The sequence below is a fragment of the Tachyglossus aculeatus genome, chromosome X5 (assembly GCF_015852505.1).
Source record: "Tachyglossus aculeatus isolate mTacAcu1 chromosome X5, mTacAcu1.pri, whole genome shotgun sequence".
Taxonomy (NCBI): Eukaryota; Metazoa; Chordata; class Mammalia; order Monotremata; family Tachyglossidae; genus Tachyglossus; species Tachyglossus aculeatus.
Window position 1 is genome coordinate 7,327,502 of NC_052097.1, and position 19,702 is coordinate 7,347,203.

At 39.9% G+C, this 19,702-nt stretch overlaps 1 protein-coding gene across 1 annotated transcript in view; it reads right to left on the reverse strand.

Annotated features, from left to right (window-relative positions):
- Positions 1 to 19,702, reverse strand: part of KIAA1109 (KIAA1109 ortholog) — a 174,169-nt gene that overhangs the window by 106,660 nt on the left and 47,807 nt on the right. The window contains exons 16-25 of the mRNA XM_038769136.1: positions 15,688 to 15,843; positions 15,339 to 15,436; positions 14,020 to 14,198; positions 13,774 to 13,880; positions 11,736 to 11,944; positions 8,790 to 9,017; positions 7,947 to 8,084; positions 4,836 to 5,015; positions 2,731 to 2,859; positions 678 to 797 (exon numbers count right to left, since the gene is read on the reverse strand). Of these exons, the coding sequence (XP_038625064.1) occupies positions 678 to 797; positions 2,731 to 2,859; positions 4,836 to 5,015; positions 7,947 to 8,084; positions 8,790 to 9,017; positions 11,736 to 11,944; positions 13,774 to 13,880; positions 14,020 to 14,198; positions 15,339 to 15,436; positions 15,688 to 15,843 (1,544 nt within the window). The remainder of the gene's footprint in view (positions 1 to 677; positions 798 to 2,730; positions 2,860 to 4,835; positions 5,016 to 7,946; positions 8,085 to 8,789; positions 9,018 to 11,735; positions 11,945 to 13,773; positions 13,881 to 14,019; positions 14,199 to 15,338; positions 15,437 to 15,687; positions 15,844 to 19,702) is intronic.

Sequence of the window (19,702 nt, forward strand, 5' to 3'; positions counted from 1 at the left end):
TGTCTATAGCTATAATTCTATTTATTCTGATGATACTGACGCCTGTCTACTTGTTTTGTTCTGCTTTCTGTCTCCCCCTTCTAGACTGTGAGCCCGCTGTTGGGTAGGGACCGTCTCTACATGCTGCCAATTTGTACTTCCCAAGCACTTAGTACGGTGCTCTGCACACAGTAAGCGCTCAACAAATACGACTGATGAATGAATGAATCTGCCTAAAGTCACCTAGCAGGCCAGCAGCAGAGTAGGGTCTAGAACCAAGATGTTCCCCTCCTCCCACCGTGCTCATTTTACTAGAGAAAGGTATCTCCTCAAGCGCCTTCCTCGCTGTCTCTCTTGACAGTAAGCATTGGCAAATCAATGACTTAAACAGTCATTTGATGGATAACAGCTGTCTGATTCCTCCTGTTTCCCTGACCATCCAGCAGGACTACGGGCTCCTCTCTGGATGTGGTCGTGCAGCATTGCTCTCTGGGCCCCAGCCGCCCCGACACATGCTCTGCAAGGTGCTTCATAGACAGGAGGAGCAGATGAGACAGAATAGACTCTGATGAAGTCAGGATTTCACCCAGTAGGCAAGTGGTGAAGTGGGATTCTGCAGCAGGTTTTCTGACTCCCAAGCCTGTGCTCTTTCCACCGCGCCACGTTGCAGAACTAGAACTCGGAGACAAAAGATTCACCTTTATATTTGTAGCACAGCCATGTTCCACAACATAAAGATCTGCCCCATCTACCGCTAAGCGGGTCATAGTGTATTTCAAATCATCTGAGGTTTGGCAGGGTCCAGGAACACAGCTCATCTAGAAGAGAGACAGGAATTAAGGAATTCAGCTCAATCAACTGAAGATGATTATTCCTTGATTTCCAGGAGGTCTCACCCACAGCTGGGTTAAGAGAGCCAGAGATCCACAGCATGGCCAGAGTGGGAGCCTTCAGGATGGAAAACTCCCTGACGGGGACTGAGGAAGTGGTGGGAGATACCCGCCCCTCTCCTACTTGGCTCTGGGCTTCCAGCCAGTTAGACTGGCATCACCAACACAAAGAAACTTAGTACAGTGCTCTGCACACAATAAGCGCTCAATAAATATGACTGAATGAACTTCAGAGAACCACTCTGGCCAATCCAACTGACACCAGTGCACTCGAGCCCTACCATGAACCCCTACATATGCAAACCCAAGAAAGTTGCTCCACTGCAGTTATTTCTGCACTGGGACAGCATTATTTGTTCAGGAAAACACACACATATTTTACTGGGATGCAAGCACACCAATAAAGACTGGGCAGGCTTGAAAATTGCATCAGGCACTGGTCACGGTAAATGCCATGGTGCAGCAACAGACAAACTTTTGGTACATTGTGCTGACTGGAACACAGAAGGCTTTTTCAGGCACATTTGGCCCCGTGGGTAGAATATTACAAGACTTTAAGCTCGTCCCTCTAGACTGTAAACTTGTTATGGGCAGGAAACAAGTCTGCTAATTCTGTTGTACTGTACTCTCCCAAGCGCTTAGTACAGTGCTCTGCACATGGTAAATTCCACTGATTGATTGATAACTTGAAATACAAATTACTGGATCGTTTTGTGTGTGTGAAAATTTCTGTTTAGGATTGATTTAGTCTACCAAAAAATTCACAGCAGTGAATAGACCACAGTAGTGAATAGACTATCAATTAATGAATTGACTAATCTTAGCATCATTATCACTAGAGACATACCACATAAATGAACACGGCCCAACACACCCGAGTCAAAGAACATAACTGCTCCCCACAGAAAATATGAAAGCAAAAGGCACACGACCACCAAATCCCACACTGCCCAATCAGGAAGCCCAAGGCTCTATTGCATTAATGCAAAGTGCAAAGATTTAATTTCAGACTGCAGAACTGGTCTTCAAGGTGGCAGTGATTTGTGATTTTTTAAGAAACCCTGGCCCCATTGTTCCCAACGATCAACAAAAAATACAAATATGCACATTTATGTCATTCAGATATTCATAACTAAAAACGTCTCCACATTTGTAAATATTCCAGACCAATTTTACTTTATTAACAATGGAAATGTAAGTGTAAAACAATCTGTCCTTGGAGACGTTTTTCAAAAAGCAAGAATAGGCATAATCAATTTTAAAAGCTAATTTTTATCTTTTTTAAAGGAGGAAAAATGCCAAAGCTTTCCTGTTCAAAAGTTTTATTGCTGCAATTTTTATAATTTAGGGGCTGAGATTAAAGAATTCCAAGCAAAAAATTATTTTTTTAAATGAAAAATGAATGACTTTTAACATAACTAATCTTTAGTGCTATAAATGTTGACTTTCATAAGGATAACTGGTGCACTACAAATTACCAGAGAACAAAAAAAAACCAAACCACACCCAAGACAAATTCATTATACAGTTTTCATTTTCCTCATGACATCTGATGAAAGGTTTGGACTTGCATTTTAATAATTTGAAACAAGCTTAAAATCATATTTTTAAAGCTTTACTCCAGGTTGTATTTATTTTTTACTGTCGCCTGAAATGCTTCCCATATTCCAAGGAATTTGAAATTATAAATTGGATAGTATTTGTAAAGTATTCCAAATATAAAAGAGATGGACAAGAAAAGCTAACTTTAGAGTTTGTTTCTTTCTAAACCACTAGGTTTAACATTTTTTCTTTCTTTAATTGTTTTTGTGTACACACTAAATAGGTGCTCAAAAGACAGCAGTCATAACTGTTTAAGTACCTTAGATTCACAGAACCGACGATCAATTCCATGCTGACATATTATTACAGATTTGGGCCTTTCCAATTCAAACTCGCGACACACCACGTGGAAAACAAATGTCTGTCCCCATTCCAGTAGACAAGCCAGCTGAAAGAACACAGTGACAGGTGGATAACACTGTTAGCATTCAAAACATGTGAGCAGAGTTCCCGAGATTACCAAGAACATAAGCACAGCTTGAAAAACACCCCAAAGGAGTCTTATCCCTGCTGCTACATAATCCAATTGCTGTTAGCCAATATCATAATTTTTCTTGCCTTGACACCATTTGTAAGCTCCTGCAGGTTTTCATTTGTAAATGGCAAAATGTGCTGTCAAAAAGAAAAGCCATCTCCATTTAAAGCCAATCTATTCAATAACTACTAAAGCACTGGCTTCCTCACCTGATTTGTAACCAAAAGTTGTACTGTGGGATGCGTAATCAGGGGCTCTTCATTATCAAGATTTTGCTCTATGTTTAATTGTCAATTACCAAAATAGCTTAGATAGAGCATGAAATTTGAGGAGTGAAGAAGGGTGCTTTGGGGGGTTTAATCTAACTCTGATACTTACGGAAGACAGCTTCTGGAAATTCTCCTGTTTAATTCAGCCAGTAATAACCGTATTTCTTATTACAAAGACTGGAGAGGTAACCATAAATTTACTTGGAAATCTTCTTGTGGGGAAAGAGATGCTAATGTTTTCCCTACTGCTGAACATATTTCTCACACACAAAAAAAAAAATACTCAAGAAGAGCAGTAAATACTACTGGCAGAAAACAATATTGATGGAGAATACATTCGTTTCATACTACCCAAAAATGATTGGGTATTGCCATTCTTTGATCATCTGACACGGGTACCACCTCTCAAGAAGTAACATCACTTCTGCATTCTAAGGTGTCCCTCGATTTTCAGCTCTAATAGTTGGTTCAATAATCTTTAAACAACATCAAACGGGATTTTTATGAAGGCCATACTTCAGAAGAAAGCAACGAATACTCAAAACACCAGGCCAAAATGTACAGCATTACTATTTAAACTCCAACAAGCTATTGAAGACTCACTGACCAAGTTCCACCCTGCACTACAGAAGTCCTGATTGCCACGAGTGGCTGCATCCAAGAAGCATAAAGGTATCAAACCAATTTATGGGATTTATTGAGCACTTACTGTGTGCAGAGCACAATAATAATAATAATTGTGGTACTTGTTAGGCGCTTTATTATGTGTCAGGCACTGTACTTAGCACTGGGGTGGATACAAGCAAATCGGGTTGGACAGCCCCTGTCCCATGTGGGGCTCACAGCCTTAATCCCCATTATGCAGATGAGGTAACTGAGGCCCAAAGAAGAGAAGTGACTTGCCCAAGGTCACACAACAGACAAGTGGCAAAGTCAGCATTAGAACCCATGATCTTCCGTGCTCCATCCATTGTGCCATGCTGATTCCGAAGCACTTGGCATAGTACAGCAGGGAAGGAAACAGATCCCTACCCTCAAGGAGCTTACAGTCTAGTGGGGGAGCTGCAATAAAATAAATGGGTGGTAGAAAGATATGCATTATTATATTTATTATAGCATTTATTAAATGCTTACTATGTGTCAAGCACTGTTCTAAGAGCTGGGGTAGATACAGGTTTATCAGGTTGGACGCAGAGCATGTCCCATGTGGGGCTCACGGTCTAATTAAGGAGGGAAAACGGACAGTGAATCTCCATTTTAGGATTGAAGAAACTGAAGCACAGAGAAGCTAAGTGACTGGTCCAACGTCACACAGCAGACAAGTGGCAGAGCAGGAATTCAAATTCAGGTCTTCTGACACCCAAGTCCATGCTCTTTCCAGTAGGCCGAGCTGCTTCCTTGTAGAAGTGAGTACCTAAGTACTTATTTCAAATGCATTAAGTGTTGAAGTAGAGAGGGAAAACAGTACAGGCAGAGGGCAAAAACAATGAAGACAAAGATAAAATGCTCACAACACTGTCACAGTGTGCTCTTTCGGCAGTTCAAGCTAACCATCAATATTGGTTTCACGAGGGAAATATTATTCCCAGATGTTTAATGGTTGTATTATTTGGATCATACCTGTGGTGCCGTAACCTTGGCTGTAAGGCATCCAGCCTGAACATCGATTAGCCACGCGTATTCTAAGGAATCACTTCCCAGAGGGAGCCCTTCTGCTGAAAACATAGCATGTGCTCGTAGCTGTAGACCAGACAGGCTGATGTGACCTTCTCTGAGGACTTCATCCACAGATGGACGCTGCTGATGACAAGAACATTATGAAATCAATAGAGGGATGCTTTCAGGAACGGGCATAGGTGACTGACTTAAAACCCTGTCTATATGGTGTTACTGCTTAGCATCTCACTACACCCTCTCATAAATAGATTTACACAATTCTTAAACCACAGGCAATAGAATGTATTACAGAATTCAAAGGGACCTTGAGAGATCACTTTGTCTAATCCCCTGCCTACTGGCAGATTAAAAATAAAAAACATTCAGCACCGATAGGAGTCTTCAGTTTTCATAAAGATCTCCAGGGATGGAGACTCCTCAATAACCTACCACCATACTGTATCATCCTGACAGTCAATACGTTTTTACTTGGGTATCTAAATTCCCAAATGAAATCTCGGCTGCTTTCACTTAAATCCATTTCCTCTTGTTCGCTCCTCTGTGACGGGGAAGGAAAAACTGTCCCGCGTCTTGCTCCAAAAAGCCCTTCATATACTTGAATACGGCTATTAAATCAATGCTTTGCCATCTCATCTCTGTTCTAAAAAAGCCCTAGTTCTTTTCCTCTCTCCTCGTAGAATCTGTTGTCATGCCTTTAATCACTTTTTTGTTGCTCTTCTCTGGACCCTCTCCAGTTTCTCTACATTCTTTTTAAAGGGGAGTGACCAAAACTAAAGATGGTTCCCTAATAAGGGTCTGATCAGGGCAGAGTAATTGAGGGATTACTTGCCACCTCCTGAATAGCATAATCCTGTTGATACATTCCAATACCATGCCGGGTTCTGGACAGCTTTGAGCCCAAGTCTTTTTATGTTGTACTTGTGCTTAGCCAGTCTCTCCCCAGTTGGTATTTGAATTGCCTTTTTTTTTTTATTGGTCCATTTTTCTAATATATCTAAATCACCTTGAATTCTGAAGTGCTAACTGCCTAGCTTGATTCAGAACCCTCAATCAATCCAACAAATGTGCTTTTGCTACTCTGCCTCGGACATGATCATAGGAATTCCAGAGACCCAGACTTCAGGAGACTTATATATATCTTCATCTTTACTTCGATCTGTGTCGCCTGAGAAGGTGTTATAGGCTGGAAGGAGTGACGGAGAGGCAATTTTCAACAAAGTTTCCAACTCGGAGGGTTTTTCCTCTGAACATTGCCCTAACATGAATGTGGCGGGGGAGGGGGAACAGAATGTATTTTTTCTAAAATATAAGCATTTTCTAGTGAAAAAAATCTGTTCAAACAAAAAACATAGGGCTCCACCTAAATGAAATTGAGTGCATTCCCAAGCTCAACTTACTCCCCTTTCTCTCCAACACAAAAATGCAAAACTGCTCCGGTGGCCAGGAGGCAGAGTTTTCTTTACCTGGGATAAGGAACCCTAAAGCCATAACTCCAGCCAACACAGGAAACTGACCCAAAGACTAGCTATCTATTTCACAGAAGGGATGTTGGGAAAAGCAAACATGTCGAGCTTTTTTGGAGGAAAAGGATCAAATTTAATGGGAACATGAAATGGAAAGGCTGGGAAGTAATCCTTCTGGTCTAATCTGCATTAACCACACTAGTATGCCACGGTTATGTCCTGCTTTGACCAGGGTCCAGGAAAAAAAAAAAAGAGAGAGAAAGATACTAAAGAGGATAAACAAAGGGAGACCAAAATGGATAAAGACTTAAATAACGTCCTACGAGAACACATTAAAGGAAGTGAGGCAGATTTGCTTGGAGAAGAGAAGGCTGAAGAGATGTCATAGTTGTTCTAAAAATATCAAATCTTTCATAAAGAAGATGCTGAATAGTTTCCTTTGTCCACAGAGGAACAAACAAGAGGAAAAGGACTTAAACTGCAGTCACCATGAGTAGGACCAAACAGAAGGGAGAATTTTTTGACTGCAAGAAAAAGACTGCAATGACCTACTGAGAACTGTGGATACAATATCTACTCCTTAAAATCTTTAAGAAAATCATCTGCTGTGAATGATATTCACCTGACGGTTTGCAGGGACTGGCCCAAATGATCCTGCCAACTCCAAGATTTGTAATATAAACAGATGAAAACATTTCAAAATCCTCGAGGAAAAGGACTTTATAAACTCTAGGTATAGTATTAAGAACACTTCGGATGGGCAGGCGGGAGGGAGGATAGGTGTGGCTGGAAGCGAGTTTGGGGCGGGGGGGGTGTGGGGGTGTAGACTTTTTTGAAAAAGAGAGAAATGATGGACTACCAAAGAGTTAATCTGTATAGTCTAAAAGTTTGCTTCTAAATTCTATCAAAATGAGTTATGCCTGATTTGCAACTAGCTGGGTGGAGAATGGCCAGCTCTGAGGGGTATTTTGGAGGTAAAGAAAGTAACCTTGGTGGTTTTTGCATTGCCTCACCGAGGACCATTAACTCCTGTGAATCTGATCTTAAACTTGGTCCCACAACAGCTTTAGAGATACTGCAAAATAATCTGAAAAAATTTTACAACCACTACATGGTTTTAACTCATTGTTTCTCTATGGAATAATTATCAAGTTTTACTTTCTCTACCTAAAGCTGTATGATGGGAAAAATCAAAGACTTTGCTCCATTTTTTACTGTCAAATTTTAGCTTGTTTTCCTTGTGCTTGCAACATTGTGGTGTTCCAACAGGTCACAGAGACTAGCCAAGGACTGTGTCAATTTGATTTTCTTGCAACTACCCTAGCACTTAGTTCTACGATTTGGACTTAATAAATTGTTATTAATAATAATAATAATAATACTGTAAAGGTGTCAAAATACATAGCCACACTCTCATAAACCTGTAGAGCAATGAACATTAAATCTATTTCCCTGACAAGTAAAATACTATTCTAAATCAGGCCTTGTTACATTTCACAAACAGAACTGTCCCTAACAGATTGCTTTCTATGAATAAAGCACACTGGCAAGAGCATGGGAGTCGGAGGTCATGAGTTCTAATCCACATTACCTGATAGCTGTCATTTAAGAATATATTCAGTGGGGAAAGGACAAGTTGTAGCATAGTCTCTCTAAATCCTTTCTTCATTTCAAAACAAAGTCTTTCCAAGAAAGCTGTAGGGCATTCGGGACTATCAGTGCTTCCATGCTGAAAAACAACAACAGCAACACAAAGTCCAAATATTCAGTACTAAAAGAAAGAATAGAGAAATATATGCATGGATTCAGACAGTAGAGGGAAGAGAATGGAGAGAGCATTTTAAAATTAACGGGATACATTATAAATCAGCAGCCACTGAATAAATTAATGTTTGTTTATCAAACAGAAGAATAGGTACATGTATAAGTGATTTCAAATTAAAAGAGAAAGTTCCAGGAAGGCAACATCAGCACTTTCAAATGTGGTAACTCCTCAGCACAACACTTTTCACTCTGCACATAAGCACACACAAACTTCCTTATTGGGATTTAGCATTCAGTCATGGAGGAAAAGCAGATGAGGTGCTGGAGCAGAATAGTAGTCCTAAGAGCTTCAGAGTCAGCCCAACCACGGAGAGCAGGGAAGGTTTGCGCAGGTACGGAATTTGGGTGCCCCACTGTCCATCTACCAGAATTCCCTGCTAATTCCATAATACAAAAAAAAAAAACCTACAAGCAGATAAACAATTTTTTTTTGTTCCTAGTTAAAAAAAAGTTTCCAATATTATGGGCGGCTGACCTCTTTACCACTTTAAAAGTATATCAAAATGTACCATTTGCATTCCTCTTTATTTCTTTCACGATTCACTTTGGGCACAGTGAGCATACATTAATGCTCTTGATATTAATACTCTTAGAATTCAAAAACACTTACAACTGGTAACCGTCCATGAACCTTGTACAAGTTCACAAGCACGGTAATGTCCCAAGGTCGCAAACTGAGCGGATGAACTGGCTTGGAGGAACTTTCATTGTCCTTTTTCTCATTATCCACTCCAACGGCAGTCCAACCGGAGCTAGATGATGTTGACATTGATAACACAGGACTTGAAATTATTTCTTCAAAATCCGTATACATGTCATCTTCCCCAAAGTAATTTTCCTGGGAGGAGGTATTAAAAGAAAATAAACCGTCATCACCATGACATCGAAGTTAAATGCGTTTTTTCAAATCATTTTCTCACACAGGATAAAATATGATTGATCCGGTTATGGTCACTATTTACCTTTTCTTGCTTTGTCTACAAAATGAGCTTCCAAACTACAATTAACCAGGTACCTTCTTTGAAAATGAATTAGATGCAAGAATTATAGGCATTCCCATTATACACATAGATTCAACAATAATCAAACAAATGAAAGTAACAAAATTAATAGTATCCATTTAAGTATTCAAAAGCACTAAGTTAATATATGAAATCCACAATTTCAATTTACATTAAGTAAAATTTGCACAATATATTACAAAGTACTTACAAGAATAGCTTTCTTTACAGTCAGTTTTACAGTATTACTTTCACTTATCTAACTTCAGTTCATTTTGCTTTCTGAATACTGGCAGTGACTGCTAAAAGGCCATGAAATAATCTCTTCTTGAAAACACAACTAAAAGTCTAAATTCCTAATAATAATCCCAGTTTCCCTAAAGTTTTCCTATACTTTCCAGTAAATCCAATATAAAACAGTGCAATGGTATGTGTAGAAACAGATTACAAACTCACAATTCTATCCCCTTGAGCCTAAAGTTCACTCTGCTTTCAAACTAATCACCACTTAATTATCTAAAACAGAAATAACTTGTTCATATTCCTCTGGGAAAATTAAAATGTCCAACCTTGTAAAGAACATCTTTTGCTTGGAACAGAAGGTGTCAAATGAATGTTTCAAAAGAGAAGTTATGAAACAAAACAAATAATTTATGGCCAGTCTGCATGCTTCACCTGTCTTAAAAGTTGGTCAAAGAAAATTCACTTTTAAAATGACATTTCAAAGAAAATATACCAATATTAATATTCCAATGTTCATAAGCAATTATTTGGTCTTTGAAAACTCTCAAAATGATGACAAAAATGGTTTTCTTATATTTTCACTAAATTAGTAAATTATTTTGAATTTTTTAAAACATGAACTTCAAAAGTTATACTTTCAATTACATAAGTTTGGAAAAACTCATACATCTTTAAAGGTGGATGAGGAGTCTTGGACCTTTTCGATTCCTTGCAAAGAAATGCATGTTTTTCTTTCGCTTACTAAAAAGCAGGCTTACGTGTACAAACTGATTTCTGAACTTGACAACTAATCACTGGTCCTTACTTTATTATGAGACAGAATTAATTGTCAAAGTTGATTTGTGACCTTTTTAAATTCAGAATTTCATGCATAGTCTTCCCAGTTTTTCTAATAGGCTTGGTGCTCCAAAAGTTTTAATGGTTCACTTGTATCTGGTTTTTACTGCATTAATTAAGCACTTATTTATGTGCTAAGTGGTGGGGTTAGCAAAGTTAGCACACTGATATTGTCCCTGTCCCATACATTTTACAAATGAGGAGACAGAGGCCCAGAGCCAGTGATTTGCCCATAGTCACACAGCAGGCCAGTGGCAGAAGTGGGAACAGAAACCAGGTCTTCTGACCCCCAGTCCCGTGCTCTTCCCACTATGTCACACTGCCTTTCCCCACCAGTTGCTGAGCATCCAAAACCACCACCTCTACCTCCCAACCACCAACTCATAAAACACCACTCTGGAGGCACAGGCAATACCATTAAGTTCTTTCTTGGGTAGCTCATAGCTTTGGGCACAATTGGGAAATCACCTCTGAGACAATCAAGCTTTTTTTGAAAAAATATCTGAACATCAAGATACAGTTTTTCTGAAGTGTTTATCTTCAGTTTAAAAGCCCTCAAGACAGCAAAGCTAGATAACTATTGTGGACCTTCTAGATCTTACACAAATATCACCACCTCTCCCCTTCTATTTTACCTGAATTAAATTAGGATCCATCTGGGGAAAAGTTGCTTCAAATCCTAAGCTTTATAAAACTCCTGACAGTTGTAAGGGCTAAATTCATAGTCTTCCTTTTGTGTGTGCATGCATTGGCCTTTGGAAATAGATGCTGTGGGCCTAATCCTCCAAGTGTCTAAATTGACTTGGGGGGTCTCTCACCCACTACCACTGAAAGCAGCCACATTTATTACGTCTTTACAGAAAGAGGGGAAATGCAGGAAGCTTTTCATCATGTTTTTCTTTAATCTGAGTTAAAGAGGAAATGCAGGAAGCTTTTCATCATGTTTTTCTTTAATTTGAGTTAAAAAGGAAATGCAGGAAGCTTTTCATCATGTTTTTCTTTCATTTGAGTTAATTATTAAGCATTTTTGCCACACTGCTGCCACCTACAAGGAAAATCCCCTGAGATTTACCTTCACAGAAAGCCAGAGCCTACCTCCCTCACTCATATCTCTGGGGTGACAGAGTCAAATCCGTTGCTTTTCAGGTGATGAATTACTGCAGACGGATCCCTGACTCCAGAGCTGGTAGGAGCATTATTATTTAGACTCTTTAGTGGACCATTTCCTGCCTTGCAGCAGTTCAACCCCAATGTGGGCAGCAATGCATCCAACAGTGCTCTCTTGGTCTGAAAGGATTCATGCTCCACAGTACTAGACTTATTACCAGGAAATAAAAATTTAAGCCCTATGAGAATGGTTTCATACATTCTTAGTGGAACAGTTTATAAACCCCCCAGTAGCAAAAGCAGGCACGACCACGATACAAATATCTTGTTGTTGTTATAAAAAAAATAAGCTCTTCCTTTAGCTATACCTTTATGGACAGAAAGGCATTCAACAGTGGTCCGTAGAGCGTTATCTGAGAATCAGGAGAGAGCTCCATTTCTACATGAAGCTTATCAGGTGGCAGTTCTGAGGGATCAATTGTCAGGCGGGATGAAGTGGTAGGAGAAGAAAGAGTTCTGTCCACTGCTTTCTGGGACGGCCTTAGTACAGATAACATTGTTTCTTCCATTTCTGACACTTAAGGGTAAATGAAAAACAGAATTACTTTTTGGCAAAAGTTATCTTGCACCAGAAACACTGCAAGGAAGTATTCGTAACAAAAAACTGGTCATCTTGCAGCAACCAAGACAGCTGATTATTGTACACAATAAAATCATCAGAAGAGGCAGGAAGCTTCCTCATAAATTTAAGACTGCATACTTTTCAAATATATGCAGGATTTGCTAAAATGAAAATCTCACATACTTCAACATGTAGAAACAAATCTACAAGAACAAGACCATCTAAGGTATTTGGAATAACTTTATTTAATTGAATAAACTTAAGGGCACTAGTACAACATTCGATGTTCTGTAAGCAGAATTCCAGAGTCCCCAAGTTGATTCACCTTGATTACAGGGATGGAAAATACATTCTATGGTAAAACATTAGAGAACCTGCCATTAGCTGATTTAGTAAAATCCTTAAAGCATATTCCAGGCCTTTGTGTGAACTTGCTAACCAGTGCTTCTACAGCAAGAGGAAATAATCTTAAAAGCAAGAGTGATTTCAACTGGGCATGATGAATATCTTAACTGTCATGTGGATAAAATCCTGGAATAGACCTGCTATCAAGTGAGGATGTGGAGTCTCCATCCCTAAAGACCTTTAAGAAACGAATATGCAGCCATATGTCTTGGCTAATTTAATCCTTCACCACCTGGATGCCAATAGCTGGACCAGATGATCCCTTCCAGATCCATTATTCTATCATTCTTCCCGACGTGGACAAACGTTTTCAATCCAGACAAGGCTACAAAAATAATAACACATAGTCTGCTGGTGTTAATGAAAGCATTTTGTAGACTGAAGTGAATTGGGTATTGTGAAACAGAAAAATAGTAAAGACAGCTATCTGGAAGCCATGAGGCTGTTGATGTACTTTGGCTCCGATTTAGAACCTCTCTCAGCATTCTTTCTCGTTCTTCGCCAGATGCAAGAAGCAGAATCACCCTAAGTGAACTGCTGTCCCTTCCGCATCTCTCCAGCTACCTGTCATGGACACGCTGAGATGATGGAGAGGGAAAAGAGTTATGGTGGGAGCTGAGAAATGAGCAATAGCACAGAGTGAGTCTGTTTCTTGCTTCCAGTTAAAGCAAAGAGAAGTAGATGGAGGCTGTACGCAACATTTTAAACTGAATTTTAACAGAAACAGTTTTATATGTTTTTAATCCATGATTATATACCTAATGCAAATCCAGATGTCTATGAGCCAAAATCATTTTAGAATTAGTTCTAAGAAACACACTTTATCCATTATGAGTGGTTGGAATGACAAATCAAAATGAACAAATCTCCTAATGCAATTTTGAAATCTGAAATGCATTTTATAACAATAGATTTAAGCAAAGACAACATATATACATATTATATAAGCATGGAATAGGTTTTTATGAAAAGGATTCTGTGCAATTGTTTTATGACCACTGAGACAAAAAGAAGTAACTTTAAATTCATTCAGTCGTATTTATTGAGTGCTTACTGTGTGCAGAGCACTGTACTAAGCACTTGCTTGAAAGACAAAGGCAAACATTACCTGGACAGGAGAGTGAACAAGCAGAATTTTCACCCCAAGAAATATAAAAATAAATAAGTACATAAAAACAGCCAGATTGCTAGGGCAAGGGCTGGCCCAGCCAACCCCTAGGGTTACATCCAGGTCCATGATTTTACGGCTTCATAAAAGTTAAAAGAGAATACTAATTTTCAAATATCAGGGTGTACTTTTTAGTCTACCTTCTGTGAATATTCACAATATCACAACATCATATGATTCAAGATGCAAAAGAAATGAGAAAAACCCTTACGTGACTGCTTTAACTGCTCATCTGCCTTCTGGGGATAAACAGGATGCCACGTATAGTCTATTGTAAGCTTAACGCTTGGAACAGTCCAGCATTCGACCCAACCGCACCTTTTTCAGAAAAAGAAATATTTTTTGGATTCAAAATGCATTCTATTAACTGTTATCAAATGTTACAAACATGTAGAGTACATTTTTTCTGCATTTTCCCAACAAATTGCTTAAGTCATCTTCAGCACAATGGACTCACTTTTCTTGAGTAATATTTCGCCATTTGGGCTTGACTGTTTTATGGCCACTTTGACACTCAGCAGGAATAGCCGACTCAGGGGTCATTTTATTTGGGTGACAATCTTTTACCAACATGAATAATGAATATTTACTAGGGTGGCAATCAGGTAGAAACAAATGAAGATCAACATCTTCTCCCTAGAAAAAAAAATGTACATTAGCTTTAAACTATTTCATCAGGCGTAGTTTTATCATATTAACATTCACTCCTAATATTCAAACTCCCATCCAGAGACACAAAGTATATATGATGCAGCTAAATCTGGTGTCATGGGAAATCCACAAAATTTTCAAACTGAAATGGCTCCAGAACAAAAAAATAAAAGTAGGTAAGAAAAAAATTTTTTTAGAATGGTAAACATATTTTTACTATGCAAAATACACAAACCTGAGGATTATATTGCTGGGATAAAGAAACAGAACAATTTATTACTAGAATATAGCAGCAATATTTCCAGGAAATGGTTGGTAGGAGTTTAATGCACACTTAAAAAGTACCAGCTTTATTGCACTCCAACAGAGCAAAATTACCGTGAGTGTGTATCCAGTTATTCATTATTTAAGTGAATTATCCATGTCTAACAGCTTTCTGGGATTGTTTGCTTGAGAATTAAGGTATCATTCCCCCTCTAGACTGTGTGCTTGTTGTGCACGGGGGGGGGGGGGGGGGGGGGGGGGGGGGGGAAACGTGTCTACCAACTCTGTTATATGTTCTCTTACAAATGCTTAGTACAGTGCTCTAAACACAATAGGTACTCAGTAAATACTGATTGATTTATACTTCATTCTTTAGGTGGTCCCAAAGAAATTTACAAACAATTTGGATTGCTATTTTGGTTAGGATGGATTCACTCACACCAACCATGACTTTAAAGCCTTACTTTAAATATGAAGAAAAAGTGGCAAACATAAAAGGAAATTCAAAAACTCTACGGCTAAATATGAACAGTCACCAAACTGCTACTGAGAGTGACTGCTGTCTTAAAATTCAAATGGCACACTGATGCCCTGAAAACTTTGCCCCAGAATATGCAGATTAATTTAATGACTTCTGGGTAGACTTGGGATATATCAATCATAACACTAGCATCTACCTGTGAGTAAAGGTATGGAGGCAAAACTATGACCCACAAAACTTGGCAAATTTTTTAAAATATCCTTAGACTGACTATTCTTATGAGCACTTCCAAATTTTGCATCTAACATTTACAGGTGTATCCACTAAATCTATTGGACTTACTATAGGCCTTACAAAGAAACATGCACAAAATTACTCACCTTTAAAGTAAATTTGGTATTGCAGGTAGTTGGAACAAAGTCAGTAAAAGGCAAAGAGAAATCAATGTTTAATGTTTCCCCACAGGCTGCCAGATAAACTAGAAGAGAAGAAAAAATGAATTTAAATTCAATTTTGAAAAATTAATCTTTTCCCTATTATATTTTACTCTAAAGATAAGCATGTTCCAAAAAGCATGATAGTACCAACTGAAGAGAACTTATAAACTAATGTTGTTCACTTAAAAGTCTTAATTCAGACAAGACAATATTCGCAAATATGGCATGAAAACAATATTTTTTTCATTTCTTGACTTCTGAATGGAGTTTTAACCCCATTATAATTTCTCACCATTCTCCTGTTGTTTTGTGGAACAGTCAATCCAATTGTGCTGATTTGCAGCCCAAATCATTTCAAATTGATGAAACATGACTTTAAAATTCCATGTATAGGGGACAAATGAAAAAATATCAGGAGCACTGTCACTTGACCAGTCTTGAATTAAATCTAAAATGTTTGGAGATAGTGAAAAAAAAAACCATATGATTCATGTAACTAATGCTTTTAAATCAATTTCAAATTGAATGTGGTCTCCAACTAATGACCACTTTCATAATAAATACTGACTAGTGAAAGGGACATTTCCCAAACCATCTCTTCAATAAGCCAAATCTAATAATGTGTGGAATTAAGAATAGTTAAAATTCAATTTAGCACAATGTCTTTAAAATGATCAGTCCACAGAAAATGAAATCACAGATTTATCGATGTCATCCATAAAATATATAAAATCAGCTATGTGTTTGCAGAACAGTAGGATCACAGTATTAATAAGTACAATACACTTTCCAGTTTACTACGTCCTGATTCCTTAGCTAGAATACCTATAGCCCATGACTGTGTAAAGATAATGGATTGTTTCATTAATGTGCCAGAGAATAACTGCAAGGTCAAGAAAGCAATAAATGTAAGTAAACTAACTGGATTAACTCCATCAGGTCTGAGCTCCCCAAAGCCACTCCTGCCCCTTTTCCAACGCCCCCGCTCTCAACCCTCTCCACTACTCTCCCATCTTTCCCAGCAGTATCTTCAGATGAGATCTTCTCCCTCCTCTCAAGTGCTACTCCATCCACCTGCGCTTCTGACCCCATTCCCTCCCATCATATGAAATCTCTTGCCCCTTCCCTCCTCCTCTCCTTAACTTCCATCTTCAACCGCCCACTCTAAACTGGTTCTTTCCCCTCTCCCTTCAAATTTGCCCACGTCTCCCCCATCCTAAAAATACCCTCTCTTGACCCCACCTCCCCTTCTAGTTATCACCCTATCTCCCTCCTACCATTCCTTTCCAAACTCCTAGAATGAGTCGTCAACACCCGCTGCCTCAAATTCCTCAATGCCAACTCTCTCCTTGACCCCCTCCAATCTGGCTTCTGTCCCCTTCACTCCACCGAAACTGCCCTCTCAGAGGTCACCAATGACCTCCTTCTTGCCAAATCCAACGGCTCCTACTCTATCCTAATCATCCTCCACCTCTCAGCTGCCTTCGACACTGTGGACCACCCCCTTCTCCTCAACACGCTATCCAACCTTGGCTACACAGACTCCGTCCTCTCCTGGTTCTCATCTTATCTCTCCGGCCATTCATTCTCAGTCTCCTTTGCGGGCTCCTCCTCCCCCTCCCATCCCCTTACTGTAGGGGTTCCTCAAGGGTCAGTTCTTGGTTCCCCTTCTGTTCTCTATCTACACTCATTCCCTTGGTGAACTCATTCACTCCCACGGCTTCAACTATCATCTCTACACTGTTGACACCCAAATCTACATCTCTGCCCCTGCTCTCCCTCCCTCCAGGCTCGTATCTCCTCCTGCCTTCAAGACATCTCCATCTGCATGTCTGCCTGCCATCTAAAACTCAATATGTCAAAGACTGAACTCCTTAGCTTCCCTCCCAAACCCTGCCCTCTCCCTGACTTTCCTGTCACAGTAGACGGCACTACCATCCTTCCCGTCTCACAAGCCCGCAACCTTGGTGTCATCCTCAACTCCACTCTCTCGTTCACCCCACACATCCAATCCGTCACCAAAACCTGCCGGTCTCACCTCCGCAACATCGCCAAGATCCGCCCTTTCCTCTCCATCCAAACCACTACCTTGCTGGTTCATTCTCTCATCCTATCCCGACTGGATTACTGCAACAGCCTCCTCTCTGATCTCCCATCCTCCTGTCTCTCCCCACTTCAGTCTTTACTTCACACTGCTGCCCGGATCATCTTTTTGCAGAAACGCTCTGGGCATGTTACTCCCCTCCTCAAAAATCTCCAGTGGCTGCCTGTCAACCTACAAATCAAGCAAAAACTCCTCACTCTCGGCTTCATGGCTCTCCATCACCTCACCCCCTCCTACCTCACCTTCCTTCTCTCCTTCTACAGCCCAGCCCGCACCCTCCGCTCCTCTGCCGCTAGCCTCCTCACTGTACCTGGTTCTTGCCTGTCCCGCCGTTGACGCCCGGCCCACGTCCTCCCCCTGACCTGGAAAGCCCTCCCTCCACACATCCGCCAAGCTGGCTCTCTTCCTCCCTTCAAAGTCCGGGAGCTCACCTCCTCCAGGAGGCCTTCCCAGACTGAGCCCCCTTTTTCCTCTCCTCCTCCCCATCCCCGCCATCCTACCTCCTTCCCCTCCCCACAGCACTTGTATATATATATTTGTACAGATTTATTACTCTATTTGTTTTATCACTGGATAAAGAGGCAACAAAGAACCCTTCAAGAAAGGCAGCATTATTCCTGATAAAGTCTTCAAATTTAAATTAAATTTAACAAGTTTATTAAAAAACACAAATTTTATATCCTTATAAGAAACATTCTCCATTCAATTTACAGCTGCATTATTTCTTCTTACTAATATGGCCTGCAAAATGTCAACTGACCATGGGCAGATTTCCAAAACTGTTCTGTTCTGTTCCGATATTCATTATACATGAAGAGTCTGGGCTGGGGTTTTTTTTGCCCAAGAAGCCAGGTTTGATTTTTTCCACTTTATATCTTTCACCTTTGAGGTCCCTTACTGTATTTCTGTTACCTTTGGCCTAAAAGGACGTCCCTTTGGCCTAACTTAATGAACTCAGTAATTGGTGAGAATGACAATAATTTTGCAAATCCTTTAGTTGGGGATCTTTATGATTTGAAGTGATATCCATCTCTCTGGAATGGAGATTCCTTTCCTTCCCTTAAGAAGTGCAATTTGAGGTGCACATCAGAAGCAGTGCCATACTCAATGACCTCATATATAAAATGAGGATCGAAACTGTGAGCCCCATGTGAGACAGGGACTGTGCCCAACACAATTTGCTTGTATCCATGCCAGTGCTTAGTTCAGTGCCTGGCATTCATTCAATCGTATTTATTGAGCGCTTACTGTGTGCAGAGCACCGTACTAAGCACTTGGGAAGTACAAATCAGCAACATATACAGACGGTCCCTTCCCAACAACATGCTCACAGTCTAGAAGGGGGAGACAGGCAACAAAACAAAACAAGTAGACAGGTAAGCACTTAAATACCACAATTATTTTTATTCCTAGAAGAGCTAGAAGCTGGGATATAAAATTAACTTGTCTCTACTCCACTGCTTAGTACAGTGGCTGGCACATAGTAAGCACTTAAATACCACACACACATTCACCTAAACTGAATCTCCTCTGCAAGAACCTGAGCTGGAATGCTCAAAGGCCCAGAGGCCTAAACAGTTTCTCATACGAGAACCACCCCACTCCGAGATTCCCCATGGATTAAGAACAGCTCAATCATAAATTCACCCAACAACAAATACCTAGGCAGCTTTTATCCCCAGTGGAGCTGGATGGGTCCTTGTAGGCAATGAAAAATGCCACAGGGCTAGAGCTCATTTCTTACTTCGGGGCCTGCGTGAAACTGGTTTTGACGAGGCTCAAACATTTTAGACCTGAATTGTAATGAAGACTTTTTTTATGGCATTGGTTAAGCGCTTATTACGTGCCAGGCACTGTATTAAGTACTGTGGTAGACACGAGATAATCAGGTTGGACACAGTCCTTGTCAGTCAGTAAACTGCATTTATTGAGTAAATGCCTAGCTATTTATTGAGCTATTTATTTATTTATTTATTGAGTAGCTGCCTAGTTATTTGTTGTTGGGTGAATTTATGATTGAGCTCTTTTAGACTGTGAGCCCACTGTTGGGTAGGGACTGTCTCTATATGTTGCCAATTTGTACTTCCCAAGCGCTTAGTACAGTGCTCTGCACATAGTAAGCGCTCAATAAATACGATTGATGATGACTGAGTGCTTACTGTGTGGAGAGCACCGTATTAAGCACTTGTGCTACAGTTAATCC